Here is a 12,217-nt window from a genome sequence, read left to right on the forward strand (position 1 = left end):
CCCTCACCCATCCTACTCCTGTAAAACTCCTTCAATAATAAATACACATGTCTCCTGGCCATCAGGGCTGCAGTCTTGAACTTACTCTGGCTGTAGCCGGCTGAGAACACGCTAAGGGGCATGAGGTCTCAGTCTAATTTTGTTCACCCGTGTCGCCTTCCTGTGTACTCACCCTGGCTGGAGCAGGGCTTCTGGCAAATGGGTGTTCCAAAATTTTATGAGATTCTTAAATGTCTGTTACATAATAACTTGTTATTAGTCATATTTGTAATGCTAAATAGCTCTAACATAGTTTGTCACAGAAATGATCAAATTTGTCAATTTTGGGTTATAGTAAAATCAGGTCTCGAACCATGTCCTCTTTAATTCTCATTGTTCATTGTTAGTTGCTCTATTCTGATGCTCTTTGTAAAACATTTTGTAATAGGCTACAATCCAAAATTGCCTCTTTTAAGGAAATTAATAAAAAAGATTCTGATAAGCACCATTAAATATCTCTATGGTAGAAACGAAAAGATTAGAGGACATAGATGCATTGAAAATGGTTATGTATCCTGGAGATAATGTGGAAAGAGGATGGGAGGAGGGGGAGAGTGTAAGGAAAAAATTAAGGAGAAAAATAGGGAAGACATTTATGGGATGCAGAAATGGATTATTATTTATTGATGTTTTGTATCCTCAACTGGACTGGTGTGAAGTATATTCATGTTGGGTACATTAAACTTACAAGTTAAGAGATGTACAGTGCATAAATGTACAAAATAAATTAAAATAAAATTAAAAAATAATAAAATAAATATAACTATTAAAAAAGTGAAAAAACAAAACAGCACTTAGGGATTTTATCTAGTACAAGTTCCTTAGAATTTGAGAGTGTAATTTCACTAATGCAGTTTATTAACTGCATTAGTAGAAGCTGTAACACAAGGGCACAGAGGAAGAAGTGGTCACCTCTATCCAGGGAGGTTTTAAAGGAGTCACAGAGGATGTAGGGTTGAAGCACATGAATTTAGAGCAAGAAAATTTCATAAGGCTGTTGGGAACAAGGCTGGAATAGAGCAGGCTACTTCAGAAAGAGGCAATGGCTGAAATGAGGCAAGTACACAGATAATTATTTGTGATCTGAGACAATATTTTTCTTGCCAAAAGTATTAAAAAAACATGACAGAGAGAGTCAGATGGTGGTTGGATCCATGATACAGGAAAAGATAATGAAATCCTAAGAGATTTTGTTACATGTGTACTTAGGACCAAGCATCAAGTGTATTCAGGAAATTTCTAGTAAGTTTTTGTTTTGTTTTGTTTTAATTTGCTATAGGACATGTGCAGTCACCAGAAGGAAACAAAAAGAAAGTGAGAGTCCCCTCCCCCATGGGGATGACCATGATGCATTCTCTTTTCCTCCATTTTCCTCTCAGGATTTTGGGTAAGCATGCACATATGCCTGATATATTTTTCAATCCTCTGGGTCTGGAACTTGAACCACGAGTAAATCATGTGGAATGTGGCTGTTCTAATCACCATGGCACTGACTGACCCCCTGAGTAAGACCTTTGATAGGATTTATGGTGAAATATGATGAAATGGTGAACTAAGATCTTCTAGCAGAATGAATGTTTGGAAATGACCAGCTTAAGATAATTTTGCATCTTGTAAAAAGTCTAGACAAAGTTTCATGTTAATTTTTAATTTAGGAGTCAAGTATGAGTGATAGTAAAGTGCTTTCTCTGTGAGGTAGGCATGCAGAGACATGAAATAATCACCAAAAGTTAAGGAACTGATTCCACCTTTATTTTGGAATCATTAGCTTCTGTAATCTCAGCCCCACCTACCTGTGACTGGTGGAAATAAAGAACACTGGAGCCTTGTTTTCTTCTCAGCTCTCAGTAGAAAAGGAAGACAAGACGGAGCTAGACTGGGCCGTGGTGGACAATGGATTTCAACCAAAGTCATTCTGTGAAGCTGAATGATGGACACTTTATGCCAGTACTTGGATTTGGCACTTATGCTTCTGATGATGTAAGTGGTCCTCAGGGGAATAGGACAGTCATGTGTCAACTGCCTAGTTAAGGAGGTCAGCAAGCAGGAGTTTTGTACCTGGTGAAAGGACTTCCCTTGGCTTCCTGCTCACTGTGTCTACCTTGCCTCTCTCCAGAGTATAGAGACTTTTTTTTTGCACTAAGTGGGATGGCAAGCTGTTGACTCGGGATCCAGAGGTTGATGATTTTGTGGGTGTATTATTGTATTATTATTGTTGTTAGCTAGCATCATCAAAGGCTTATTAGGTATTATAAGTACTTTACAAGCACTATCTCAGTTACTCAACAACTCTCTAGGTAAGTACTTTAGCTACTGCCATTTCCAATGCTTTGAAACCTAAGCTCTGACTCCTCTTTCTGCTGCCTCAGCCAAAGCTGCTCTTCTTTGGTTACAAACTCCTGATGGGCAAGGGGCATAGGAGGAAATGGCTGCCATCATGACAGTTGGTAGTGAGTTTGTTGCGGCTGCAAGTATTTGCTGGAGAATGTCAGCCATTCAAACCTTTTGGCTGCTATTAGTTCAACTCTTAGGAGTTTAGGAAGGAAGCTTTAGGATTGGATTGAGCTTCTTACCAAATACACAATTTACACATCCACACAGTTCACCACAGCAAGGTAGGGGCAGATTTAGGGTTGCCTGGGAAGAAACACCTTGAAAAGACAGAGACCAATATGCTTAATTTTGGTAGAACTAGGACAAGAAATATCAGGAGATAATAGCTAGCACAGTCAGTTTGTTTTCAATGGCATGATTACTCATCCATTGTGATAGCCTAACAATAGGACATATCTTACATATGTTATATTTAATTTTTATTACTGTTATTAAAGAAAGGTACCAGAAAGAATAGAGCTAAACATTTCATAGTCCCTTCATTTACAAACAATAAATGTAATATGTGCATGTATTTAAAATTCAGGCAGTACAGAAGAAACAAAGTGAAATAGAAGCCTCCTTCACACTTTGATCTGAGTTCTTTTTCTGTGATTCCCCTCCACCTCAGCAATGATTTACTGGGAGTCATTGCAGGAGTGAGTATATCCCAAGTGTGTGCATTGTGATTTCTTTTGTCCTGCCAAGTTTATTTCTTGGCAAGTATGTAGACACAGTATCTCAGACTTAGTCATTGAACCAGTCACTGTTATAGATTAGCAATCTCTAATGCCAACTCCCTCTCTTATGTAATACCTATCACCTCCAGATCCTTCCTTCAACCAAGTTTGCTAGACATACAAATGTACAAATTATTTTCACAGCCATGTTCTGTATACCTTTTTACCCTTTTATAAGAGATAAGGGAGAGAGGGAAAAGGAGAGAGACGGATGTAGGCATTTTTTGACAGGTTCTTGCTTTGCAATGCTCCTGCCCTGACATTCTAATTAGTTGGTTTTACAGACTTGGAGAACTGTACCTAGAGTGTTAATGCTGATTTGGGAACAAAACCTGGGCCTCCAGTGTGACTTTCAGTGGTGCTGTGTGCCACTGCAGCTGGGCCTTTTTTTTTTTAAATTAATGATAGAAGTACACGTATGTGCACTAGGGTGAGAGGGGAGAAAGAGAGAGAGAGAGAGAGAGAAAGAACTCTTGGCATTATCTCTTCATGCCATGATCTCTTTCCTGCAGCTCTCCAGGTCTTCAGGCTCTTGGGCATGCATGCTCATGCTCAGCATATTTTAAGGATGACCAGGGGTCTGAACTTGTGGTCAGCCATGGGGCTTTTGGCACTGCAGTGCAGTTCAGTTTGCTATCAACTGTGCCACCATGCTGAACTACCTTTTTAATTTGGGACAGGCCTTCAGAATCATATTTTTTGGTGTGTTTTCTAGTGATGTATTTCTGACTGTTTACTTATTTAATACTTGTTTCCTTGTTTAATGAAAATCTCGTTTATGTGTTCTCAGAAGCTTCAAGAGAGCAGAAAGCTGGCCCTTCTGTTCATGGCCAAGTCCCCAGGGCTTTAGCACAATTTTAGGGGCTCAGAAAATATTTGTTGTACAAATGCTGCATGAGAGTACCTGGGGAGTGAAGGATATAAAGGATCATGTATTACTGGAAGAGCCCAGTTAGGTAAAACCTGGAAAGGATGGGTGTTGTGGACTAATTTCCAATTGTTAGCTAAAAACAGAATCTGGTGTGTGTGTATACAAGTATTTATGTGCATGTGTGTGAGTGTGTATATGTTTATCTATATGCTTGTGTGTGTATGCATGTGTACTTCTGTGTATGTATGTGTTATGTGTGTACATTCGTGTATATGTTTATATATGTGCATGCATCTATATGTATATGTGTATGCATTTATATGTATATACAAGTATATAGGTATGCATTGAGTTGTCAGAAAGTAATGATGCATTTTTTATAAAAAACATCGGAAAATCCATCATAACTTTCAAGACAACCTAATATGTATATATGTGTATATATACGTGAACATGTGCCATGACCAACATGAGGGGGAGATGTGACTCTGAGTGGGAGTGACAGTGGATTGGAAAGAAACACCCACAGACACACAAGTAGAGCAAAGCAGGGATTGGGTGGTTCGGTCATCTCTGATGGAGATAGCTTTGGCCCTGAACCATTTCCCAACCTTATTCTTTTATAGGGAAAAAAGGAGGTAGAGAGAAATGGAATGCAAAGCCAGGTGTCTTTGCTGTCATCTACTGAAGCAGTGGAGCATCTTGTGTCTTGCAGTTCTATACAAGCCTCCTCTTGTCTTCCCTGACCTTCTCAGGCTGAAACAGTTTCCTTTAACCTCTGCTGGCTGTGCAGCACTGGCCCAAGAGAGCGGATCTGTGTCTTGGCTCGTCTTTAAAGGTCACCACTGTCCAACTCAGATTTGGTTGCTCCCTACAAATACATTTTCTTATGTAATGGATATATATATATATGCATATGTGTGTATACACACATATATACATACATACACATACATATCTATCTATCTTAAGTGCCTTAGAAATTTTCTCCCAGTGTGGGAAGTTTCTTTCTTTCTAAAAATTTATTTATCTATTTATTTATTATTTACTTCTTTAGAGGTCATGTATCTCTTTTACTTCTTTAGAGGTCATGTATCTCTTTTTATTGTTATTATATATACTTCGAATCACTATACATAATTTAGATTGTAAAGAGACTTTACCCAGCATGATACACATCTCAGTCCAGATGAGAATACTATACACATCTTGTCAACAGATAATAAACTATATCTGTGTCCCACAAATATCTTACCTCTCCATTTTCCCTCAAATTTTTTTCCTGCACACTTCCCCTCCCACACTCTTCTTCCACTTTGTCTCTAGTGTTCATTACAATTTTTAATGCTTTTATGTCCTCCAGTCTTTCAGTCCTTACCATAGAGTGTGGACAGTCTATATATGTTAAGTGGAGACATACAATGTCTCTCTTTCATAGCCTGACTTGCTTCACTCAGCAACAAATCTTCCCTATTCGTCCACTTTCTGTCAAATTCCAGGGTCTTGTTTTTTATGGCTGAATAATATTCCATGGAATATATGTGCCACACTTTTTCATCCATTCATCCATTTGTGGACATTTGGGTTGGTTCCATGTCTTAGCAATTGTGAATAGTGCTGCAATAAATATAGTTGTGCAAGCGCTTTTCCAACTGAGTGCTCTCCTGTCCTTTGGGTAGATACCCAGAAGTGGAATTGCTGGATCATATGGTAGTTCTATCTGAAGGTCTTTGAGGAACCTTTATATTTTCCACAGTGGTTGGCCCAATTTACATTTCCACCAACAATGTAGGAGTGTTCCCCTTTCACCACACCCCACCAGCACTTACTTTTTTTTTTTTTAATCTATCTTCACCATTCCGACTGGAGTTAGGTACTATCTCATTGTGGTTTTACCTATATCTCCCTTATGATGAAGGATGCTGAGCATTTTTTTTTCATATGCTTTTTGGCTGTTCCTATGTCTTCCTTAAAGAGTTGTTTATTCAGCTCATTTTCCCATCTTTTAAATGGGTTGATCATTTTCTTCCAGGTAAGCTGCTTGAGTTCTCTGTGTATTCTGGTTATCAGTCCCACAGCTAACAAAAATTCTTTCCCATTCCGAGGGCTGTCAATTCACACTAATTACTGTGTTCTTTGCTGTGCAGAAACTTCTTAATCTGATGTAATCCCACTTGTCTATTTTGGTGATATTTGCCTATGCTTTGGGGGTCTTGCTTAAAAAGTCTTTCCTGTGAGCAATTTCTTTATAATTAATTCTTATCAAATGAGCCTTGATTTTCTGTTTTTGGTAAAGCCCATGTCATGATTTCCTTTTGGATTAGTAGTATATTTTGCAGTCTGTGTTTCCAGAGCGTAGACACATTCCAACATTAATGCCATCACATAAGAGAGTAGGAGGCCAGCAGAGGGAGCTGGTGAAAATCCCATTGGGGAAATAAATTGTATCTTTCTGAGTCTAGCAGATCTACAACTCTCCTTACTCCCATTTTATAGGTTCCTAAAAGCAAGGTTGGTGAGGCCACCAAAATAGCAATTGATGTAGGTTTCCGTCACATCGATGCAGCATACTTCTATCAAAATGAGGAGGAGGTTGGAAAGGCCATTCGAGAGAAGATTGCTGATGGTACTGTGAAGAGGGAGGACATATTCTACACCACCAAGGTGAATATTCTGTGCATAGTATGGTCCTGTCAATCCAGATATGTTGTTTGAAAAAAAAATCAGTCTCTGTTTGAATAATTTATTTACTTCCTAATGTTGTGGAGGTCCATTATACATAGAGGAAAGCAGAAAAGACTTGCTTTGCTCTAAAATGTGTGAAAGGTGGGACACAATTCCTAAACACCTCTGAATGTCAGATATTATTCATATATAAAATGAGAGAGTAATAATACTTATTTAGTTGTTACATGGATTAACTGAGCCACTATAGGCCCACTCTATCAATTCTCTGAGGACATATTAAGTGACATTGAAATATTGTTCAGAAAAGGGAGCCAGTTTAGGAATAGTTATTTTCAAATCAGCTTTGAGTTTACTAAAATTTATAAAGTTTTCTTAGGCATAAAATCAGGACCCAACCTAAAGAGAGCTGAACTTACCACAGATCAATTCCGTGTATGTTTACATTGATATAAACAACTTGTTTTTGGATATAATTATCCCAGCAGAATTGATTTTAGGAATTTATTAGACAGGACGGTAGATTGCACTCTTCTTCCTTGCTATTTCTTGACTTCCTTTAGAGGATGACTCTTCTAATCCTTGAAGAATTTAGGTTATTTGTTCTGTTCTAGCTAAGTTTTATTCACAGTTTTGTTTTTTTTTTTTAAATTACAGTTACAGTTATTATTTTAATTATTATTAAATTAAGTTACAGTTATTCAGCTCTGTCTCCAAGTAAGGACCTGGTTTATACTGAGTAACATAAGTTTAGCCCCTGCTCTTAGCATATTATTATTTATTTCTCAATCTTTTTAACTATGTTATTTGATTTGGGCATCAAATATGTGCAATCAAGTCACTTCTTATTTCTTTTGATCACTGCAGCTTTGGACTACTTTCTTTCGACCAGAATTAGTTCAACAAGGCCTGGAAAGATCTCTAAAGAAGCTTCAACTGGACTATGTAGATCTCTTTATTATTCATGTGCCATTTGCTATGAAGGTCAGCTTTGTTTACCTTGTTATGCTACAACTGTTTCATCACTGTTACTAGCATTTCTGTTATCTCATTCCAGCTAGATTTCCTGAGTTCTTACTTAGAGAGGTAGATTTTGGTGAGGTGGATAGGTTTTCTAAATGATTCATAACTCTGCTTGATAGTAGAGTCAACAACTATCAAGGTTGTTGTTATCCTCATCCCCAGCCTTCAGTGGGATTGAAGTTCAATGATCCCATTGTCTCTACCTCAGAGAGTTGAGGCCAGTGACCCACATGTCTAAGTGATCAGGCTCTTAGGGATTAGGGTCCTCAAGAAAAAAAATGCCGAGTTGCTACAGACTGTGGAGATACAGTGGGAAATTCTCAACTCTTTCAAGAGAGGGTCTCTCTGTGTATCTCTTAGGTGCCCAGGATGGTCCACAGTGCACTGCTGGGTTCTTCTAGGCTTGGGTTATGCAAACTCTCATCACAAGGCCATTTGTGGAGCACATATGATGTCATCCTCTCTACCTTAGAGTGGGTTGTTGTACACCAGAGCTAAATCACATTGATTAAAAGTTATGGTAAGTCTTATCCTCCAAACTAGTCTGGTGTTAGAAAATGAAGCAGATGCCACTGTGGGAGACCCCATTCTTAGCGAGGGATTGTGATGGTTAGTGAGTGGAAATAATTGAGGGACAGGTCTTGCAACAATCTCTCAGATGATGCTCATCTTTCTCTCCCCTATGTCTTTCCTAACAAGCATGCACACACACACTCTCCCTCTCTCTCTCACACACATGTGTACACATTCAGATTAATAATCACAGGATGATGCTCATCTTTCTCTCCCCTATGTCTTTCCTAACAAGCATGCACACACACACTCTCCCTCTCTCTTTCTCACACACATGTGTACACATTCAGATTAGTAATCACAGACTTATAAAGGCTCTATGGTGAAGCTCTTTAGACATTATAACAATTATTCTAAAGATAATCTTCTTCCTCTGTACTCTCTGTATTCCAGCCTGGGGAGGAGCTTTTGCCAAAGGATGCCAATGGGCAAATCATTTTAGAAACAGTGGACATCTGTGACATCTGGGAGGTATGTAGTGCCACAGATACCCCAAAGGCATGTGTGGCACAGCAAAAAGATGGAGACAGAGCAGAGGCAGATATTTGCTGTAGCAGTGTCTGACCTCATACATGTCTTAGAGCTCCTCAGTGCCTCTACTCTCATCTATAAAAGCAGGGAAGTTGAATGGGATGGCCTCTTAGTTCTACACTAGGAAATGATGTGTTCAAGTGGTAAAACTTTGATTTAGTCAAAGTTTAGTCAATGTATGTTAAATCAGCTTTTCAGATTTAGTAAGTCCGATGACTAATGAGAAGGGCCAAACGACACTAATATCCACCAATGTCCCCCTCTCCAGGCCATGGAGAAATGTAAAGATGCAGGGTTAACCAAGTCCATTGGGGTGTCCAATTTCAATCACAAGCTGCTGGAACTGATCCTGAACAAGCAGGGGCTCAAGTATAAGCCGGTCTGCAACCAGGTGAGCTCATAGCCCTCCAGGGCCTTCCCTTACTTTCTTCTCTTCACATCTGTCTTCATTGATTAACATTGCCCAGGTTAATTGCTAGATAATTGTGTGTAAGTAGTTATTTTCAGTGAATTAGAAAATACCAGAGAAGGAGCAGGTGGAGTTCACTGAGAAGACCATGATTTTGAATATTCAGAGGTAATTCAAGGTTTCTGAGAGACACATAGTTGGAGATGCCGGGTTGGCTGATGACAATGTTGGTCTGGAATTCAGTTGGTGATCACAGCTACAGATACAGATTTTGGAGTGTTTGCTTTATGGATAGTAATTAGACTCACAGAGATGAATCAGCTCTCCTATGGCAAATCCATAAATGAAAAGGAAGAAGGCAGGAAAGTCAACATGAAAGGACCAAGACAGGTAGAGAGGAATGAGGACGTCGCAGTGTATCAGCTCTCCTATGACAAATCCATAAATGAAAAGGAAGAAGGCAGGAAAGTCAACATGAAAGGACCAAGCCAGGAGACTTGGCAAGGAGATTGAATAAGAGCTTCTAGACAGGTAGAGAGGAATGAGGACATCGCAGTGTCAGGAAAGTCAAAGAAAGACAGAGAGAGACAGAGAGACAGAAAGTGAGAAATCACCCCCCCAGTAGGGATGACTGCACTGCAATCCCTTCTCCTCCATTCTCCTCTCGGGATCTTGGGCATGCACGCACACTTGCCCGGTGTGAATTTAAGCCAGTGGTCCTGGACTTGAACCACGTTGACTACATGGGAGTCCAGCGACGTAGCCATTATGCCAACTGCTGGTCCCTCTTCTAGCTCTTTTGAAATCCCTAATGCTGCTAACATCATTTGTGGCATTGAATATTTTGTTATTTATACAAGAAGCTCTCAAATATTAATATTCTTTATCTTAGTTATTTACTATAGCTTATTTGTAGAAATGGAAATATGTAAAAATAATAACAGATATACATATATGTAAACATTTTAATGATCTTTTTATTTCAAATGCCAAATAATTGAAAATTTAAATATCCAGCAATAGGAAAATTCTTAAACTTATGGTGGTTTCATGGAGATCAATGCTGGATATTATGATGACTAAGAGCAAAAAGGAAGAGCTTATGTTATAACACTACATAAAGAACTCCACTAAGAGCAAAAAAGGAAGGGCTTATGTTATAACACTACATAAAGAACACATTACACAATCATATATCACTCAGTTAGGGTGTGTAGAAAACAGAAAACTCAATTCAAATTGGTAATATAAGCCAGTAATGTAAAGAAGTTGATTCAGCAGCTGTAATGCATTCTCTTGAAGCCACTGTCTTTTATCCATGTTCTGCCCTTCACAGTTGCAGAATGGCTTCCCACAGGCCTGGGCTTCACATCTCCTTGTTTATGCTCAGCTGGGAACACCAAGTTTCCTAGGGAAGTTTCTAGTGATGATGAGAAATTTTCTAGCACATTTTCCCTCCTGTGTCTTTGGCTTGAACATAATGTTTCCTTTCCTCAACCAGTCAGCAAGGAAAAGGAAGATCATTGCACCAAAGAGTGAGTCAGCTTCCTCCGGGCAGGGAGGCTGAAAGTAGAGAAAGGAAAGAATATCTGAACAAAATTAAGAGTTCTTAGGAGAAAGAAGGTTAATCAATAATATTCACTATATATGCTATGTCTAAAATTGTATAAAATGTTAAAAACAAAAAAATTACTAAAATGAAGAAAGCAAAATAACAGTTGTATTTTGCTGGTGAAATTTTAGATGACTTTGTAGTGTTTTTACATATATATTTTATTTCTTATCTCTACAAAAAATCGGAATTTTTTTTGCTTTTTAAAAGGAAGCTTTTCTGGTTCAACGTATAGCTTCGCTACCCAGAATTTCAATCAGATATTTCTCTAAGATATCTTGGTCTCTTTCTGGAGAGTGTATGTACCTTCTGGCAAATTAAAAAAAAAGGGGAGGGAAGAAACATTTAACAGACAATGTAAAGTTCTGTGTTGAAAGAAAATGTTCTGTAATTTTTGCTTTATAAAAATAAAGAAGTCAGTTTATAAATTACAAAAAATTTATGACTCAGTTAAAAAAAAAGAAGAAAATTATTTTGTCAACTGACAACCAATTGGATTTGGAAGTATTCCAGGGGCCAGCAGGTGGCATGCTGGTTAAGGATAGTGGACTCCCACATGGCCAACTGTGATTCTAGTTCTGGACCCAGTGGCTTGATTTCTCACTTTCCCTTCCTCTCTGTCTCTCTCTCACACTGTCCCTCTCTGGTCAAATTAAAATAAATAATAAATAAATAAATAAATAAGTAAAGTTCAATAAAATAATTATTAAAAAAAAGTTTCAGAAAGCATATGAATAAAAAGACTAATCTGAAAAATATTGTACCTATAGTCATGTAATATTAGCTATTTATTCAAAGTACTTTTTAAAATTATTTTTTGTGCTGAAGGCACAGGCCCTTACAGGGAGAAACAGAGAGATAGAGAGGAGAAGAGAAGATACCTTTCCATGGGAAATGTCAAGCCTCAATCCCTTCTCCATCTCTGCCTTCTTTTGGGATTTTGGGCATGCACATACACATACCAGTGTGTTTCTCAAACTGCTAGATCTGGAACTTGAACCATGCAGTTGGCCATGTGGGATCCAGTTACCATCCAGGCCATGAAACTGGCTAGTTCTTTCTTTCTTTCTTTCTTTCTTTCTTTCTTTCTTTCTTTCTTTCTTTCTTTCTTTCTTTCTTTCTTCTTTCTCTTTCTTTCCTTTTTTTCTTTAATTTTTGCTTGCCAGAGAGAGACAGAGAAAAAGTGAGAAATCATCTCCCAGTGGGGATGGATGCACCACAGTCCCTTCTCCTTCACTCTACTCTTGGGATTTGGGACATGCAAATATGCACCAAATTGTTTCAAGCCATTGGGTCTGGGACTTGAACCACAGCAGGCCATGTGAGAGTCTAGCACCTTAACCACCATGCCATCTGCTGAA

The 12,217-nt window shown here is 38.4% G+C and overlaps 1 protein-coding gene across 1 annotated transcript in view; it reads left to right on the plus strand.

Moving 5' to 3' along the window:
* The first annotated feature begins 1,904 nt into the window (after positions 1–1,904).
* LOC102478063 (aldo-keto reductase family 1 member C15) overlaps positions 1,905–12,217 on the plus strand; it is a 90,655-nt gene continuing 80,342 nt past the window's right edge. The window contains exons 1-5 of the mRNA XM_027775705.1: positions 1,905–2,019; positions 6,520–6,687; positions 7,576–7,692; positions 8,698–8,775; positions 9,104–9,226. Coding sequence (XP_027631506.1) covers positions 1,933–2,019; positions 6,520–6,687; positions 7,576–7,692; positions 8,698–8,775; positions 9,104–9,226 — 573 coding nt within the window. The 5' untranslated portion in view covers positions 1,905–1,932. The remainder of the gene's footprint in view (positions 2,020–6,519; positions 6,688–7,575; positions 7,693–8,697; positions 8,776–9,103; positions 9,227–12,217) is intronic.

Source organism: Tupaia chinensis, unplaced genomic scaffold, assembly GCF_000334495.1.
Source record: "Tupaia chinensis unplaced genomic scaffold, TupChi_1.0 Scaffold000598_1, whole genome shotgun sequence".
NCBI classification, from domain to species: domain Eukaryota; kingdom Metazoa; phylum Chordata; class Mammalia; order Scandentia; family Tupaiidae; genus Tupaia; species Tupaia belangeri.